At 39.0% G+C, this 15,018-nt stretch overlaps 3 protein-coding genes across 5 annotated transcripts in view; 2 read left to right on the top strand and 1 right to left on the bottom strand.

The window, feature by feature from the left end:
• The first annotated feature begins 357 nt into the window (after nt 1-357).
• Nucleotides 358-5,500, top strand: ssb (small RNA binding exonuclease protection factor La). 2 transcript variants are annotated; one of them, XM_084544469.1, is made up of 12 exons: nt 358-579; nt 1,518-1,584; nt 1,668-1,771; nt 2,643-2,817; nt 3,074-3,181; nt 3,260-3,363; nt 3,831-3,902; nt 4,005-4,047; nt 4,152-4,292; nt 4,386-4,572; nt 4,792-4,917; nt 5,016-5,500. In XM_084544469.1, the coding sequence occupies exons 2-12, from the start codon at nt 1,525-1,527 to the stop codon at nt 5,054-5,056; spliced, it is 1,161 nt and encodes a 386-aa protein (XP_084400595.1). In that variant the 5' UTR covers nt 358-579; nt 1,518-1,524; the 3' UTR covers nt 5,057-5,500. The 2 variants fall into 2 exon arrangements, with proteins under 2 accessions (XP_084400595.1, XP_084400596.1); XM_084544470.1 differs by lacking the exon at nt 358-579 and adding an exon at nt 630-748.
• On the bottom strand, nt 5,054-7,657 carry mettl5 (methyltransferase 5, N6-adenosine). Its single transcript, XM_084544476.1, has 7 exons — nt 7,436-7,657; nt 7,243-7,357; nt 6,965-7,149; nt 5,845-5,927; nt 5,625-5,676; nt 5,507-5,556; nt 5,054-5,191 (listed from the first exon to the last, which is right to left on the bottom strand). The coding sequence occupies exons 1-7, from the start codon at nt 7,533-7,535 to the stop codon at nt 5,150-5,152; spliced, it is 627 nt and encodes a 208-aa protein (XP_084400602.1). The 5' UTR covers nt 7,536-7,657; the 3' UTR covers nt 5,054-5,149.
• A 357-nt stretch (nt 7,658-8,014) lies between these two features.
• Nucleotides 8,015-15,018, top strand: part of ubr3 (ubiquitin protein ligase E3 component n-recognin 3) — a 38,131-nt gene continuing 31,127 nt past the window's right edge. The window contains exons 1-9 of one of the 2 annotated variants that reach the window (XM_084544157.1): nt 8,015-8,813; nt 9,747-9,886; nt 10,156-10,308; nt 10,628-10,783; nt 12,418-12,449; nt 12,676-12,742; nt 12,835-12,965; nt 13,510-13,738; nt 14,403-14,582. In XM_084544157.1, coding sequence (XP_084400283.1) covers nt 8,380-8,813; nt 9,747-9,886; nt 10,156-10,308; nt 10,628-10,783; nt 12,418-12,449; nt 12,676-12,742; nt 12,835-12,965; nt 13,510-13,738; nt 14,403-14,582 — 1,522 coding nt within the window. In that variant the 5' untranslated portion in view covers nt 8,015-8,379. The remainder of the gene's footprint in view (nt 8,814-9,746; nt 9,887-10,155; nt 10,309-10,627; nt 10,784-12,417; nt 12,450-12,675; nt 12,743-12,834; nt 12,966-13,509; nt 13,739-14,402; nt 14,583-15,018) is intronic. The other variant, XM_084544158.1, reaches the window with a different exon arrangement.

Raw genomic sequence — 15,018 nt, 5'->3', positions numbered from 1 at the left:
AAAGTATTAAAAATAGCTAAGTAAGTAATTAAGTACGTAAAGCAGCTAGGTAATGAGACACAACAGCAACTAAAATGTGTGTTTTTTTTTCCGTTTCAGAACAGACTGACCAGATTTTAGATTTTAGTAAATGTATTTTGAACTAATGTAGTGACAAAACGCCTGCCATATTTGCCACAAATACCTAAAAAATATTCAGGAAAAAATTATATTAATGCAATAATGAATGGCAAAATATAAACGATTAGCATTTAAAAAGAAAATAAGATGATAAATGTGTTGCATTTGAACAATCACATAAAAACAAAGCAATTGTTAGATCAGGTTTTGGTTTTTAACAACGCAGCCTCCCCGTCGCCCTGCAGTTATATCGTATAACAGCGCCCCCTCGCGGCTGTGACCTCCACCACGCAGGGGTCAGACCACCGTGGAGCCTCTGGGACGTTCGCGCTCAGTGAGCTCGGTGCTTTTTGGTCCTCGCTGGTTCCCGTAGCACGCAGTTCCACAACGTGTGAGCAGAGAAGTGAAGACTTCTGGTTTGAAAAGCTAAAACTGCTGCTAGCGGTGACTCAACACATTGTGAGTACAACGTTTCACGGTGGTGAAAATGTATTTCATGAGCTCTTTATAATATCGGGGATTTTGATTTTAACAGTGTGGCGACTTACAGAGAAGACGTTTTCCTCGAGCAGGCTTGAGCAGCGTGGTGCCGCTGGAGTGAAGTTACGCAGAGTGTAAACGACAAAATGTAACTTTACTTATCAAATTAATTCACGTCTAAGTAATAAAGACACCGAATAAAGTATGCCTCGTAGCTGGACTCTGTGGGCTGGGTGCGTTGGCTCTCAGTTTGCAGACACAGCGTGGCCGGTGTGCTGCATGTAAGCTAGGCTAGCAGTTAGCCACCAAGCTAGTTGCAACTTTACAGGCAGTGGTTGCAACAACAAAAACGATATCTGGGAAATGAAAACTGAATTAAGACATGAACTAATATTCTTAATCGACCTTCATTGCTTTCTAAGACTTACTTCACTGTGTTAAGCCAGTCTAGATATAAATCCAGCTGCTCTGTTGTTGTTTGGGTTTTAATTTCGTGTTCTTGTGTCGCCACATTGTGACACATGCTATATACACTCACTCAGCAATTCATTAGGCACACTAGTCAGAATGAGTCCTGGGCTAAATCCTCCTTCATGTTGGAAAAAAAAAAAGTGGTAATTCAACTGTATGATTATTATTTGGGATGTAGATTGTGTTGCTGTTAAACTGTATTGAATTAAACACGAAGGAGTTTCTGAGATTTAGCCAGACAAAAATGTGATTGTGAGAATAGAAACACGTGTTATGGATACAGCTGGATACAGTTGATTTAAAAATTGTTGATTTGTTTTGTTTAATTTGACACGCTGTTTAATTGGCTAATGATTTCTGCTTCTTCTTTTTTTTTTAATGTGTCATATCTGTCAGAGTCATATTTATTAGCTGAGCAGGATATTTTTTTTGTTTTGCCCCTACAGAACAATCATGGCAGAAAACCAAGAAGAGATGTCTCCACTTGAGATGAAAGTGGCACGACAAGTAGAGGTAACTTTGATTTAAAATATCCATTCATAACTTGTAAAGTTCATCTAAATGGAGCTCTAAAGACGCCTTTTATTCCATCGTAGTACTACTTTGGGGATCACAATCTTCCGAGAGATAAGTTTCTCAAAGAACAGCTGCAGCTTGACGATGGCTGGGTGACTTTGGAGACGATGCTGAAATTCAACAGGTTTGTTATTATTTCCTTTTATAACACTCCCTGTTTATCTGCTTAAATAGAATGAATTCATTTATGATTCACTAATACACATCCTTTGTGTACGCTCAACATACCATTGAGCAGTTTGGAAAATTTGAGATGCTACAATAAGCAAAAAAAATAACACTGCTGTTATTGCATTGTTTGGGTGAGGAAATCAGTACTGTGTGGAATGCACTCGTGTTCTTGTCAATAGCTTGGACGTCACTGATTGCGTCTCATCACAACATGATTGTATCAGATAGCAAGGACTGAGGCAGGTGGGGGATTTTTCTAAATTAGCCGCAGGGAGGAGAGAAGAGGAGGAGGTTGTGTGAACGAGCCAGAAGAGAGAGACAGTGATGACAAATCAGTTTTGTCGGCCGACTGTACGATTCGTTACAGGCAGAACAAGATGATCGTATGCCCTCATGCTGCCCCTGAAGTGCACTCTTTGCCAGCTGGGTCATAACTTGCCACACAATCACAAATGAACACAGGCAACAAATAAAATCTTGATTAATTTCAGAGGAATCAGTGTAATTCAAAATTCCCGCTAGTAGTGTTTGGCATTTAGAATATATTTTTTAACAGAAATCTAGTGTGTGACTCAGCACATTTGTTGTCTAGCCAAGAGAAATTATTTAATGAGCAATTCAGGTCTGAACCAGTTGACTGTGTAGAAGCAGATTTGAATAAAATCCAGTTATCAGCGTTCACATATCATCTGTGCTGGTGAGATTAGATGATGTGCAGTGTGTCCCACGTTATACTGCAACTCTAGAATGAGAGGAAGGTTTGTGCACGTGCAGATAATTTATTCTTTAGATCATTTATTGAAATATTTGGCTTCTTTACTCAGACTGAAGACTTTAACCGCAGAGAGCAGCGTCATCGTTGCGGCTCTCCAGAAATCAAAGACTGGCCTGTTGGAAATCAGCGAAGACAAGACTAAGATAAGGAGGTCTCCAGACAAGCCCTTACCCGAACTGAATGATGAATACAAAGACATACTTAAACACAAATCTGTGTACATGGTAAGTTCAGAAATTCCATGCATAGCAATGTTTAATTGCTTCACCAATTATGTTTTTGATTATATTGTGTTATGTAAACCTGGTTACCGATTTATTTTGCACGTAATGCATTTTCATTAAAACCTTTACATATCATGGCAATCAGCATGTCCTCTAAATTTACATACATTTGTGTATATATATTCAGCTTTTATTCTTTAAAATACGTATATTGTGGCTGTTTTCCTTCATTTTATTTTCACCTGCTCTCATCTAGAAAGGGTTCCCTCTCGAAACAACCCTTGATGAGATTCAGGAGTGGCTGACTGGAAAAGGCGCCATAGAAAACATTCAGATGAGGAGAAACCTGCAGAGGCAATTCAAGGTAAATACAAATGATCCTGTAGCAGCTGTAAATTTGTATATTTTTTCCTGTAAGTTTCATCATTTAATGTCTTTACAGGGATCGGTGTTCGTCTGTTTCGACACAGAAGAATCATCAAAGCAGTTCCTGGAGCGCGAAGACATCAAATCATTCAAAGACAATGAGATGCTTGTGTTATCCAGGTAGGATGTGCTGCTTCTAGCACTAGTGTGTTTTTTGGCAAAGGACAGAGGCATACCATCAACTATTTTTTTTGCAATTAATTACTCTTTAAAACTATGCAAACATATCGTTGACCTTTATTCTCTCAGCCCTTGAAGCCTAATCAAACCATTTACACAACTATAAGAAAAAAAATGTGTTGACCTATGCAGCCTCTCGTGGTTACTATGGGCTTTTATTGAGAAACTAGAAGACAATCAATGTGCAGGAGGTCCTTTTTGCAACTACTGGTGGTTGAAAATAGATCAGTGATAGCTTCAAGATTATGCTGAACTTACCTATATGTGCATGTGGTTGATAAGTATTTAGTTTTAGTATGTTTCCATAAGAAAACTAGACCAATAGTAACTTTAAGTTGATTTGATTTGACTTTAAAGCTCGAAATGACCATTATTTTAATGCCATGTACTTTTTGTTTTATTTTCAGGGAAGACTATCATACAAAGAAAGCAGAAGAGAGGAAACAGTTTAAAGCGGAGACAAAAGCAAAAGCTAAACAGTGAGTATACACTGTGTAGTGTTTAATGTCGTTAAAGTGGATTGTTAATTTTCTGAAAAATAACTGACTCTCCTCATCCTCCTGCCAAAAATTGTGATTTAGTGACAAGGAACGGCAGCAGAAAAATGTAGAAGACAAAGAAATGGTAAGATCCCTGAAGCCCCTAAAAGCTGAAAGTCTGCTGCTATGATGGACTCCTGAAATCCAGAATGGGGCCTTGTTAACGATGGGTTGTCGTGTATATTTCAGGGTCTGCTTTTGGATGAACAGACAGGTTGCTTATTGAAGTTTTCAGGAGAGCTTGAAGATGTTTCAAGAGAGGACTTTCATGAATTGTTCTCTGGACATGGAAAGATAAAGTGGGTTGACTTCACAAGAGGGGCCAAAGAGGTGGGTCATCTATCTATAGATGAAAACTCAAACACAGAGATGAAGAAACATCATTTGGTTAAAATTATGCTGTTTTTCTTTCCTCCCAACAAGGGCACCCTTCTGTTTGATGGGAACGCAAAGGAAGCGTTTGAAAAGGCCAAAGAGGCACACGGAGGAGAACTGAAGATCAAGGACAACACGGTTACATGGCAGGTGCTTGAAGGAGATGAGGAGAAGGAGGAACTGAAGAACATAATTGAAGCTCAGCAAGAATCATACAGCCGGTCCAGAGGCAGAGGTAAAGTCTGTTTTCATGTTAGGTTTATCATTATTGAATAAGTGGAAATGTAAGGTAACTTCTTTGACACTGATCAATATAAAATATCCATTTAATGTATAAATGAAAACACAATTTTGCTCTGTCATCAAATATATCAAGTCAAATATATATATTTTTTTTAACTCAGCCTGTTGCAGGCACATGTGTATGATTCGGTACGCTTGTCTGTTTCAAAAGGTGGAAGAGGAAGATCAGGTGGCAGAGGAAGAGGAGGCCGAAGGGGAAGAGGTGGCAGAGATCAAGGCAGAACTCAGTACCAAGGAAAAAAGACGAAATTTGATAGCGATGATGACGATGACAGTGGTAAGTTCAGTATCATGCAGAGATTTACATTCTGGTTTGAAAGCAAGGCTGTTCATCATCTCTAACCATTTCTTGTTCCATTTGTGTTTTTCCTGCAGCACCTGCCGCAAAAGTTGCCAAAACCGAAAACGGATCTTAGTCACCATGTCACACCTGAATTTTTCTTTGACGGAAACATTTATTACAAACAGTGAAAATGCAGAGGCAACTTAAATCCATTCCAGTGAAAACTTCAGGCTTTGGAGAACCGTAGGAAGTCCACCTGGATGTCAACCTAGGAAAAATATTGCAAAGCTTGGAGTAAATCCCTATATGTTGTGCCTCTCCTATTATTTGTGTACCTATAATTCTTTTCTGAAGACAATTTGATTTTATTCGACATAACCCAGCTTTTTGACAGTAATTCAGCAGAATATTTTAGTTTTTCTTGTGTGACCTCTAGAATCTGTGTGCCATTGTTTTGAAATCACTTGCTTCGCTCATTTTTTTTAAGTTTTCATATGTGAATAGCAAATAAAACATTTATTAAAAACAAATGTTTTCATGCAAATGTGGAAAATCTAGTGTCTGACACAGTGTATGAGCTTACCGATTTCTTTTTGTGGAACTTATAAGATGCTGGCAGGTCATATCGTAGCTCTGTAACGAAAGCGTAGTCAGTGTCTGATTATTTTAACTGTACATAAGATGTACTGTATTTTTCTTACCTGCGACAACCTCCATCTTTACTCCCCAGTCACTAGCTTTCTTTTGTACGTGCTGTAATTAAATGGGAATTACACATCAAACATTACAGCCTTTGTACACGAGTTAAGAATAGAAAATTTTCAATGTCATTTAACCAGTTGGCATTCAGAAGCCTGAAGGACTTGCTGCTGCTGTCAGTTTCCTTGTTTAGACTTGTAATGTGACGGACTCTGAACTCACCTCTCGTGTTGATGTTTTATGTAGTGAGTACACAGCCGTCTTTGCCATTGTTAAAGCAGCTCGGAGAAACTTCATGTCCATGCCTTGAGCAAATAGTAAAACATTAAATGGATTTAATGGATGCATTAAATGGAAAACATGGTCACATTTACACTAAAAGGGACAGAATATATTTTACTAAATTCATGTACAGTACTTTGTACTACTGGATGGATCTTATGGGAGTTAGTTTCAAAATCAACATACCGATTATGACAGCTTAATTTATGAATTTGGAAGACTGACTTAAATATGGTTACCAACCAAAGAAAAAGTAATTTGAAAGAGCAGTTGCATCCTTTTCAAGCATTTCGAAACCTACAGTCTTGACAATTATTTTTGGCTTTTTAAGTTTATCTAATGCTTATGTGAGGCTTCAGTCTGGGTTATGTCACATACATTTTTTTTTTAAGACTTTTCTTTAAGGTAAATTAAACCTAAACCCAAATGGACTGTGAGTGACATTGTCAGTGTAATTGAAAATGTCCACAGAATAAATACACATCGTTTAGATGCTACTGTAAACTGTAAGTCGGTTGAGGTACATGTTCTGTAGTATTGTTATGGTTTTTTTTAGTGCCTGAGAGCTAGACAGATAACTGAAAGGAGTGAATAATGTGACCTCCAGTAGAAAAGTTTAAAACAGATCTTCACTGTGTATTCTTTGCTCATTTGCCACTCTCGGTGCTTGGTTCTTTGTGCTGTGAGCCCATCTGCAGATGCTGAATTAAACACAATGAAAGATCACAGTGTTCTGATTTCTTATTTTGCAACATAATTGTTCACCACATTGGTTAACAATATTTTAACCTTCACAGTTCTTCAGTGTGAACAGAGAAAGACCTTAAATGTGGTCCAAAGTTGCTGTATTTAGGATTAGGCTTGTGACTTTAACATTTATGTTACACAGTGGGGGCATGATGTTTGTGAGGTGTGGAGGTCCCACTCAAGATACTATTGTTAATTAAATAGTCCTTTTTTGTCAATCGCTCTATGGAATAAATCAGGATATCTTGATCTGCAATATCACCTGGAATCTGTTTCTCACAAGTCTTCCCCCTCTCCTCAACCATGCACTCACCTTGGTTGTGTTTTGTCCCAAACGGTGGATTCATTATTACGGTGTCAAACTTGTTGGCATATGCCTCTGCCTCCAGACAACAAAGGTCACACTGCACCAGATCTACGTTAGAAATCTCAAATTCCTCTGCATTCCCCCTGAATATGTCCAGTGCGTCCTCATCAATGTCGAAGCCGACGCACAAACTGCAGAAGAGAAGAGAGAGCAAGCATCAAGCTGAGTGACAGCGAGAAGTGTTCACTTGTAAACAAGAAAACAGAATAGTTACAATGTCTCACCCTGCGTCTAGCATCGCAGCCCCGATGCTGAGGACCCCGCAACCACATCCTAGATCTGCCACTAGTTTACCCTCAATGTCATCAAAAGTATTCTGGATTGTGTAAAGCATGCATGCTGTGGGGGGAAAAAAACAAAACAAAGTTAATATGAGCAATCAATAAACGCTAAACTAATAGCACGATATCGGCATACCAGCAATGTGAGGACTGGTTGGGTACTGCTCCAGGAGGATTTTAGGCTCTTCAAAAGTGTCCACTTGTTGTAGGCAGCTCTCTAATTCTTTTAGTTTCATTGCAAACAAATGATATGTCTCAAATTTGTGTGTCCTCTGTATATCAACTCCGTGGAGTTATTTCAAGCTACAGTCTTTGGTTCATATCACAGGGAAACTACATTATGAGCATGGCTAGGGACGACTTCCGCAATGCTGTGTGCACCAACCAAAACATTCCGACAACGATCAAGTACGCGTGCTATGGGTTCCTCATGGTTTATTTTTTATTTTTTTGTTATTATATTGTAATTATTGTTTTTACGATAAACGGATGCCAATAATAATAACAGTACTACTACTGCTACTACTACTACTATATAATAATAATAATAATAATAATAATAATATGTAAGATAATAATGTTCCCAATTTAACGAATAAGGCAAATTAATGAAATGGTACAAAATTAAGAAGTTAAGAAAAAACAAGAAAAGTTTTTAATAAAAAAATTACATAAAATAATTAAGAGTAACTTTAATTGATATTTAATCTACAAAAATCGCCTCTCTTCACGGCACTGTGTTTTATATGTCCTTTTAACAACTAAGAGAAATGTCTGATAAAGGCGGGACAGTCCCAGCAATCAGTTGCCTAGAAACAATGAAACAAAACAGGGCTTAGATGACTGTGCATAACCCGAGCAAAAGACGCCCTCGACTCGACTCGATGAAACAGTCATACTAGTTTGAATCAAATGCCAGGTGAAAAAACTTAGAGCAGATTTATTCGTGGTCTTTACACGAGTATTGTAGATTACTTTAGGAAATTCACCAGCCAGCGTCGATGTAACGTATCGCGAGAAAGTCCGAGAACATGGAAACAAGACAACAAAAATAAATTTGTGGACAACAAGCCAGAGTGCATGATGGCGGCGTCGCTGCTGCGCCGGGACAAGAAAGCTACTGCCGCCCACTTGAAGGCAGACTTAAACAGGACTGACAATAGCTCGGGAGTCCGACAACTTCAGGAGCTCCTTGACGCTGTGCTAAATCCCGAAAAACCAGCGGCGGACACCGAAGCTATTGACTGGTGTAAATGTCTGATTGCAGGAGGCGAAGGTTTCGAGGAGTTCTGCAAGACGGTCCGGTCCTATGACAACGCGACTCTGTGCGGCTTGGTTTGGACGGCCAATTTTGTGGCGTATCGATGCCGGACCTGTGGCATCTCTCCGTGCATGTCACTGTGTGCTGAGTGTTTTAATAACGGAGACCATACGGGCCATGATTTCAACATGTTCAGGAGCCAGGCTGGTGGGGCCTGTGACTGTGGAGACAGTAATGTCATGCGAGAGAGTGGGTAAGTCTGAGCTAGCCGCTAGCTAAGCTGGCTATGCTAGCTAACGGTTAGCCTGTATCGTTTTGACAGGTCTTCCTGGGAAGTGAGCTCATTTAGCTAATACAATTACCTGATCTGCGCAAGTCCATATCAGGTTATTTATAATGTTGTCTCAGGTGTTGCCATAGGCACCAATTTTGAATATTGCGATGCTCCTGGCAGTTATTAATAGGAACCCACCGACCAGGCACCTTTGGTCAGGGTTGCCTGGACTTGCAAACCATAACAATATTATTCATGCTAGCATTTGTACCTGCAGGGTTTTGTACATCTCTCTACTCCCCATTAAATACTTTTAGATATTGCTATTGTGCTAATTTATTCGCACTGTGGTTTAACAGTAACTGGCTCAACATCATGTATGTGTTCCTGACTGTCATAAACCTTAATGTCCAGTCAAAGCTTAGATAAAATATTGTGTTAAAATATGTTCTAAGCTTTTACACAGATTGTAGTCGTCGTTGATCTTCCACTATACTGATCGTCATCATTAAATAATTGTGTTCTAAGACAAAGTTAGACCTAAGCTTTGGTGCGTTTATTTCCTGTGGACTGATTCATCACAGGATAATGCAGGCTTGACCCACATATGCAAGCGATGTACTAATTTGTGTGTTTTCTATGTGTCACATTATATGCACGGGTAAAAATCTTTTTACCCTGACATCACTAATACGACCTCTGCAATATTAAATTCTGTATCTTGATGTAACTGCAAGTAGTACTCCTATGAAATTGAACAAGAATTAAAAATAAACATACAGAGCCCCTTCCTAAATTGCATGCATTTTCTGGTGTCAATTGATTTCTGAAATATTGAGAATAAAGACCGCTTTGATATTTGTGTGATAAATTAAAGTTTGTTCTTTTTTTTTTTTCTCTCTTTTCTGGCAGGTTTTGCAGACGGCATCGGTTGAGAACTGGGGAAAATATCCCTTCAATACCTCGAGACCTTCTCTTGATGTCTGAGATGGTTCTTCCTCGCTCTATCCTGTGTATCATACAGTATCTCAGAGATGGATACGTTGAAGCAGGTGAAAACAATCATGGCGCCAATAATGTTCTCTATATACAGATATGAGATGATCTATTTTTACCCTCTGACCATCTAAACTTACCACCTATAAAAAAATAATAATAACCACATGCTTTAGTTCGCTGTCGGTTATATATATGCTTCTTGTCTTGAATATAGGTTTCAAAACGAGAGCTAGATACTAGTGCTGTACAGCTATTTACATCCAAAAATACGTCCACAAAGTGCTGGGTTTCATGTCTTGTATCACTTATCTTGCTTTGCCAGACACCTCAACTGAGAGAGATCTACAGAAAGTCCTGCAACAGCTGGAGCCTCAGATCTCCTTCTTGGAGGAGCTTACAAAGATGGGTGGAGCAATGAGGACTGTACTGACAAAGATCTTGACCAATCAGCAAACATTCAAGGAGTTGAGCATGGGTAAATATTCGGACAAGAGTTTCTTACCACAAAAATGGTTTGCCAGCTTTGCCATACCACAGATTTATTTCTTTAATGGAATGTACAATATTTTCTAGTTTAAGGAGCACTATTAATTACTCCTAAGTGGTTTTTCTTATTGCTGTCCGTTACAGCTGCAGTACAACTATTACTGACAAGACTATGTCTATTCTATTCTATAAACTTTCAAAACACACAAAATGTGAATTGTTATTATGTTGGGTTGTTTTATTTAATTTTGACATTTCCTCTTCATATTAGTTGCCATTCCAGTTTGTGTTTTGCGTTACTGTTACAGGCCAAGAGGAGAATGCATATGCTAAAAAGAACTATGACAAGTATTTGTCAGCGTTGAAGAATTCAGGTCTGGTGTCTGTGGAAGAGAAAGTACAAGGTGCAACTGCTGATGTCACTGTTGGTGCTGAAGGAGGGGAAGGAGCGTTGACCCTACTAGGTAATATAATATTCATATTTGTATGTATATGTACAGTGCAGCTTAAAAGTATTTACAACCATCAGAATTTCTGCATTAATGTTGCTTAAAACAGCAGCAGATTTTCATACAAGTTCTGAAATTAGACAAAAATAACCTAATCAAACAAGTGAAACAGAAACAGTATGCTTTGTATTGGTTTATTCAGGAGCCAATATTACATACCTGTGAGGTGCAAAAGTAAGTGCAACTTGAGGATTACTAGTTAATTTCTAGGCTCTGGTTTTCGTTCAGTGCCTCATTCTGTTTCTAAAAAAAAAAAAAGCTGTGTCACGGTCTGATCTTCACAACACATGTTTCTGAAAGTGTATGATGACACTGACAAAGGAGCTTTCTGAGGAACTCACAAAAAGAGTAATTGTTGATCACCAGGCTGGAAAATATTACAAAACCATTTCTAAAGTGTTTGGAATCCACAAACCCACAGTCAGACAGATGGTGACCAAATGAGTTCACCATCAGGAGAACACTGAACAACCACGGTGTTCATGACAGAGTGGCAAGGACAAAGCCACAAATTTTCCAGAAGGAACATTTCTGTCCGTCTGCAGTTTGCTTAACATCATGTGGACAAGCCAGAAGACTACCGGTAAAAGGTTTTGTGGACAAATGAGACCAAAGTAGAATTGTTTGGTTTAAATGAGAGGCTCATGTCCGGAGATAAAACCTAATCCCGTCTGTGTAAGGGTCGCAATGTCCTTGTTTGGGCCTGTTTTGCTTCAGCTGGACCAGGAAATTCTGAATTATACCAGCGAATTCTAAAAGTAAATGTCTGAGCTGAATCTTATGAGAAACTGGACAAGATGTTCTACAAAAAATGGTTAAAGAAGAACAAAATTTGTGTTTTGGAAAAGCCAAGTCAAAGTCCTGACCTTAATCCCGTAGATATGTTGTGGAAGCACCGGAAGGAAGCTGTTCATGTGAGGAAACCCAGCAACGTCTCAGAACTGAAACGATTCTGTGCTGAGGAATGGACGGAAATTTCTCCTAGCCGATGTAGATAATTTAGTTGCTGTTATTGCTGCACAAGGGGTCACCACACATAACCGAAAACAAGGGTTGACTTACTTGTGCAACTCACAGATTTGTACAGTTTCAGTTTCATTTGTTTGATTGGGTTCTTTTTGTCTACTGTCAGGACAAAATCTGGCTGCCCACTGCTCCAAGTGTGCTCCATGTACAAATGGATAGGTTAACAGCAAAGGACAAATCTCCCCACTGTGGGATCTAATCAGGAATACGACAACGTTTTCTGGCCTTGCATGCCGTAGAAAGCATTTGTTCCCCTGTACCAACCACCTGTATATTAACACTTGTTTATCTGCCCCTTTCTATAGACGGTACTTCTCTAGGGCGTATCTTGTGCCACATAGTATTCATACATGATATTATGAAGTAATAAAATGTATTCCCAAACCAGCATTGACCTTAGTACTTACTGCCAGAGGGTCCAAGAAGTTAGAACGCATGTCACATCTTATTTTAACCACTGTTGCTTCAAATTGCTTCATGGCATCAGTGTGTGTGTTTGCCGACTAGTGACGGTTGCTGCAAATTACTACTTGTGGCTAAATGTCTTTTTTTTGTTTTCGTAGAAACCGCAGGTCCAAATGAGTCAAGTAAAGAGGTATGTGTCATTCATCTTTGATGAATTAAAAATCTGTGATTGCATAATTCTGTCAATTATTGTCTATTCACAAAAATAATGACAAATCTCCAAAACTGACCGTAGTTCACACTGATGTCTTGAATTTTTTTCAAGCTATGCACAATATATTTGGTTGGTGCTTTTTAGTTTGATAAGAACTGATCTTCAGCTGCTGTTAAACATTCATGCTTTCTTTTCCTTCAAGGAGGATCAAGATGGAGGACAGTCTGTTGGTCAGAGGAAGAGGGTTAAGCTAAGCAGCAGTACCAAAGGTATGCGTGCTGAAAAAGTTACGCTCCAGTATGCAAACTCAATAGAACCGCCTATTAATATCTATATGTGTATGTGTCTTTTCTGCCCTCAGACTCGTGCATTATTGAGTCTCTAAAGCATAAATGTTTTCTGGAAGAGTTGCTGTTTTGGACAATAAAATACGAGTTTCCTCAGAAGATGGTAACCTTCTTACTGAACATGTTGCCCGATCAAGACTACAAGGTAATTTCTCTCATATGTTAAGTTTCTGGTGCATGTCTAGTCTTTCATTGTGATGATTGCTTTGCATTTCATTATATAGACTCTTGGTTACTCTTTAATTATGATCCGTTTACACTCATCAGTCATAACATGATGACCACCCGCTGACATGCCTGTTGTAGGCGCATTTGACAATGGGCAGGGGTCTACACGGGCACCCTGACTGGTCTGTTGCTACACAGTCCCATACAAACTGCAATGCACCGTGTGTTCTGACAGAAAGGTGACGGCATGAGCTTTTCAGGGAAAACCCCACAAGTTGCTCCGTTGTCTTGCCTTTACAATTTAGCTCTTGTCAGATTTGCCCAAATCCTTCCAATCAACTATGAGAACAAAATATTCTCTGCTGCCTAATCTATCCCACACTTTTGACAGGTGCCAGTGGTCAGAATGTTATGGCTGATCGTACAGCACATGTTCTCAAGGCAATTTGAAACTTAATTACAAGGGACAGCTATGACAACCGTATGCCTTAATAGGCTTTTTTCCTCTTCCACTCTGGCAGATCACATTTACGAAAACATTTGTTCAGCATTACGCCTTCATCATGAAAACACTGATGAAAAGCCACGAGTCGGATACGATGTCCAACCGCATTGTACATATTAGTGTGCAGCTGTTCAGCAACGAGGAGCTGGCTCGACATGTGACCGAGGAGTGTCAGCTGCTGGATATCATGGTCACCGTCCTCCTCTACATGATGGAGAGTTGCCTTATTAAAAGTGAACTTCAGGGTAAGTTTGTCAAACATGTTGGGTTTCTAATTATTTTGATTTTACACACCTCGTCACACTTGGTGATGTTACGGTTTATAAACAGAAAATCAAGTCTTACTCGAACTGCTTGAGGATTTTTTGGTTAAGTTTTCTAGATTTTTCTTATCGTTTATCAGATATTTATGTTCAAAGATGGAACTCGACATAAATTACAAATTCTACTTATCTATTCAAAAAAATCAATTATACCAGGGGGTCGTAGCTGATCATTGACATTATATTAAAAAAGTTTGCCTTTGCCTGCACACAAATCCCTTGAGAGTTTATAAGAAGAAACACTGTGCTTCATTCATAAGGACAAAATGCAGCTGCTAATTTTTCTCTGCATTTGTCATCATTCTCAGTCCTGGAAAAACATGCCCAGATGTTTCGTCCCTCTGGCCTTTCTAATTGTGCCGCTTCCAAGTAAAATAAGCCTGAATTTGTAATTTTTGCTTTCAGTCTTTTGTTAAATCTGTACTAGCAGCCAGGTGTCAAGTTGTGTAACTTGTGAGTGCATCAACTAATGTCTTTCTCCACACATTTGTCTTGTGTCTTGTGATTTATTTGTATGAGGAAACCAAAAAATAAATGCCATTAACTTCAACTGGATGTGTTCCCTGTTTCTTGGTTTTTCCTTTAGATGAAGAGAACAGTCGTCATGTTGTGGTGAACTGCAGCGAAGCACTTTTGAAGAACAACACGTACTGGCCCCTAGTTAGTGATTTTATTAACATCCTCTCACACCAAAGTGTAGCCAAAAAGTTCCTGGAGGACCACTCGTTGTTGATGCTGTGGATGAGCTTTGTATCATTTTTCCAAGGTAAGCATGTGTTTTTTTGGGGTTTTTTTTGGGGGGGGGGGGGTTTATAACTGAAGTTGAAGTTCTGCACAATATATCTCATTTACTCAAACACACACAAATTTGTAGTCCGAGGGCAGCAGTGTTCAGGATTTATTGTCCTTGCTCGAGGACATTTCAGGCGATTCAAAGCGATTTGTTACCGAGGCATAATTTCTGGAAAGCCTTCTTTCAGTTTAATGGCGCCTATTTTATTGCAATATGACAGAGTGAAAGATGGGCAAGGTGACCTGCTGTATATCTGCTTTGTTATCTGTTAATTCAGACAATAAGTCTTAGAATTTAGATGAATGATCATAAAATAAGTAGTGCTCTCAGATCCTACAACATCCTATGTCTGGGCAACTGTAACATCTCATATCTATGTTTGATACTGGCCCACTTGTACCCCATATTT

Source organism: Chelon labrosus, assembly GCF_963514085.1.
Source record: "Chelon labrosus genome assembly, chromosome: 5".
Classification (NCBI taxonomy): domain Eukaryota; kingdom Metazoa; phylum Chordata; class Actinopteri; order Mugiliformes; family Mugilidae; genus Chelon; species Chelon labrosus.
The sequence above is the reverse complement of the archived record's forward strand: the minus strand, read 5'-3'. Positions and strand labels throughout refer to the sequence as shown.

What these genes read in the sequence shown, in the direction of transcription:
- ssb (XM_084544469.1), top strand. Translation starts at nt 1,525, where the DNA reads ATGGCAGAAAACCAAGAAGAGATGTCTCCACTTGAGATGAAAGTGGCA. An exon ending in AACACAAATCTGTGTACATG is followed by an intron (nt 2,818 to 3,073) that starts GTAAGTTCAGAA and finishes GCTCTCATCTAG; the next exon opens with AAAGGGTTCCCTCTCGAAAC. An exon ending in ATGTAGAAGACAAAGAAATG is followed by an intron (nt 4,048 to 4,151) that starts GTAAGATCCCTG and finishes TGTATATTTCAG; the next exon opens with GGTCTGCTTTTGGATGAACA.
- mettl5 (XM_084544476.1), bottom strand. Translation starts at nt 7,535, where the DNA reads ATGAAACTAAAAGAATTAGAGAGCTGCCTACAACAAGTGGACACTTTT. An exon ending in ATAAAACATCAACACGAGAG is followed by an intron (nt 5,677 to 5,844) that starts GTGAGTTCAGAG and finishes ATTTAATTACAG; the next exon opens with CACGTACAAAAGAAAGCTAG. An exon ending in AAAGATGGAGGTTGTCGCAG is followed by an intron (nt 5,557 to 5,624) that starts GTAAGAAAAATA and finishes CTTTCGTTACAG; the next exon opens with AGCTACGATATGACCTGCCA.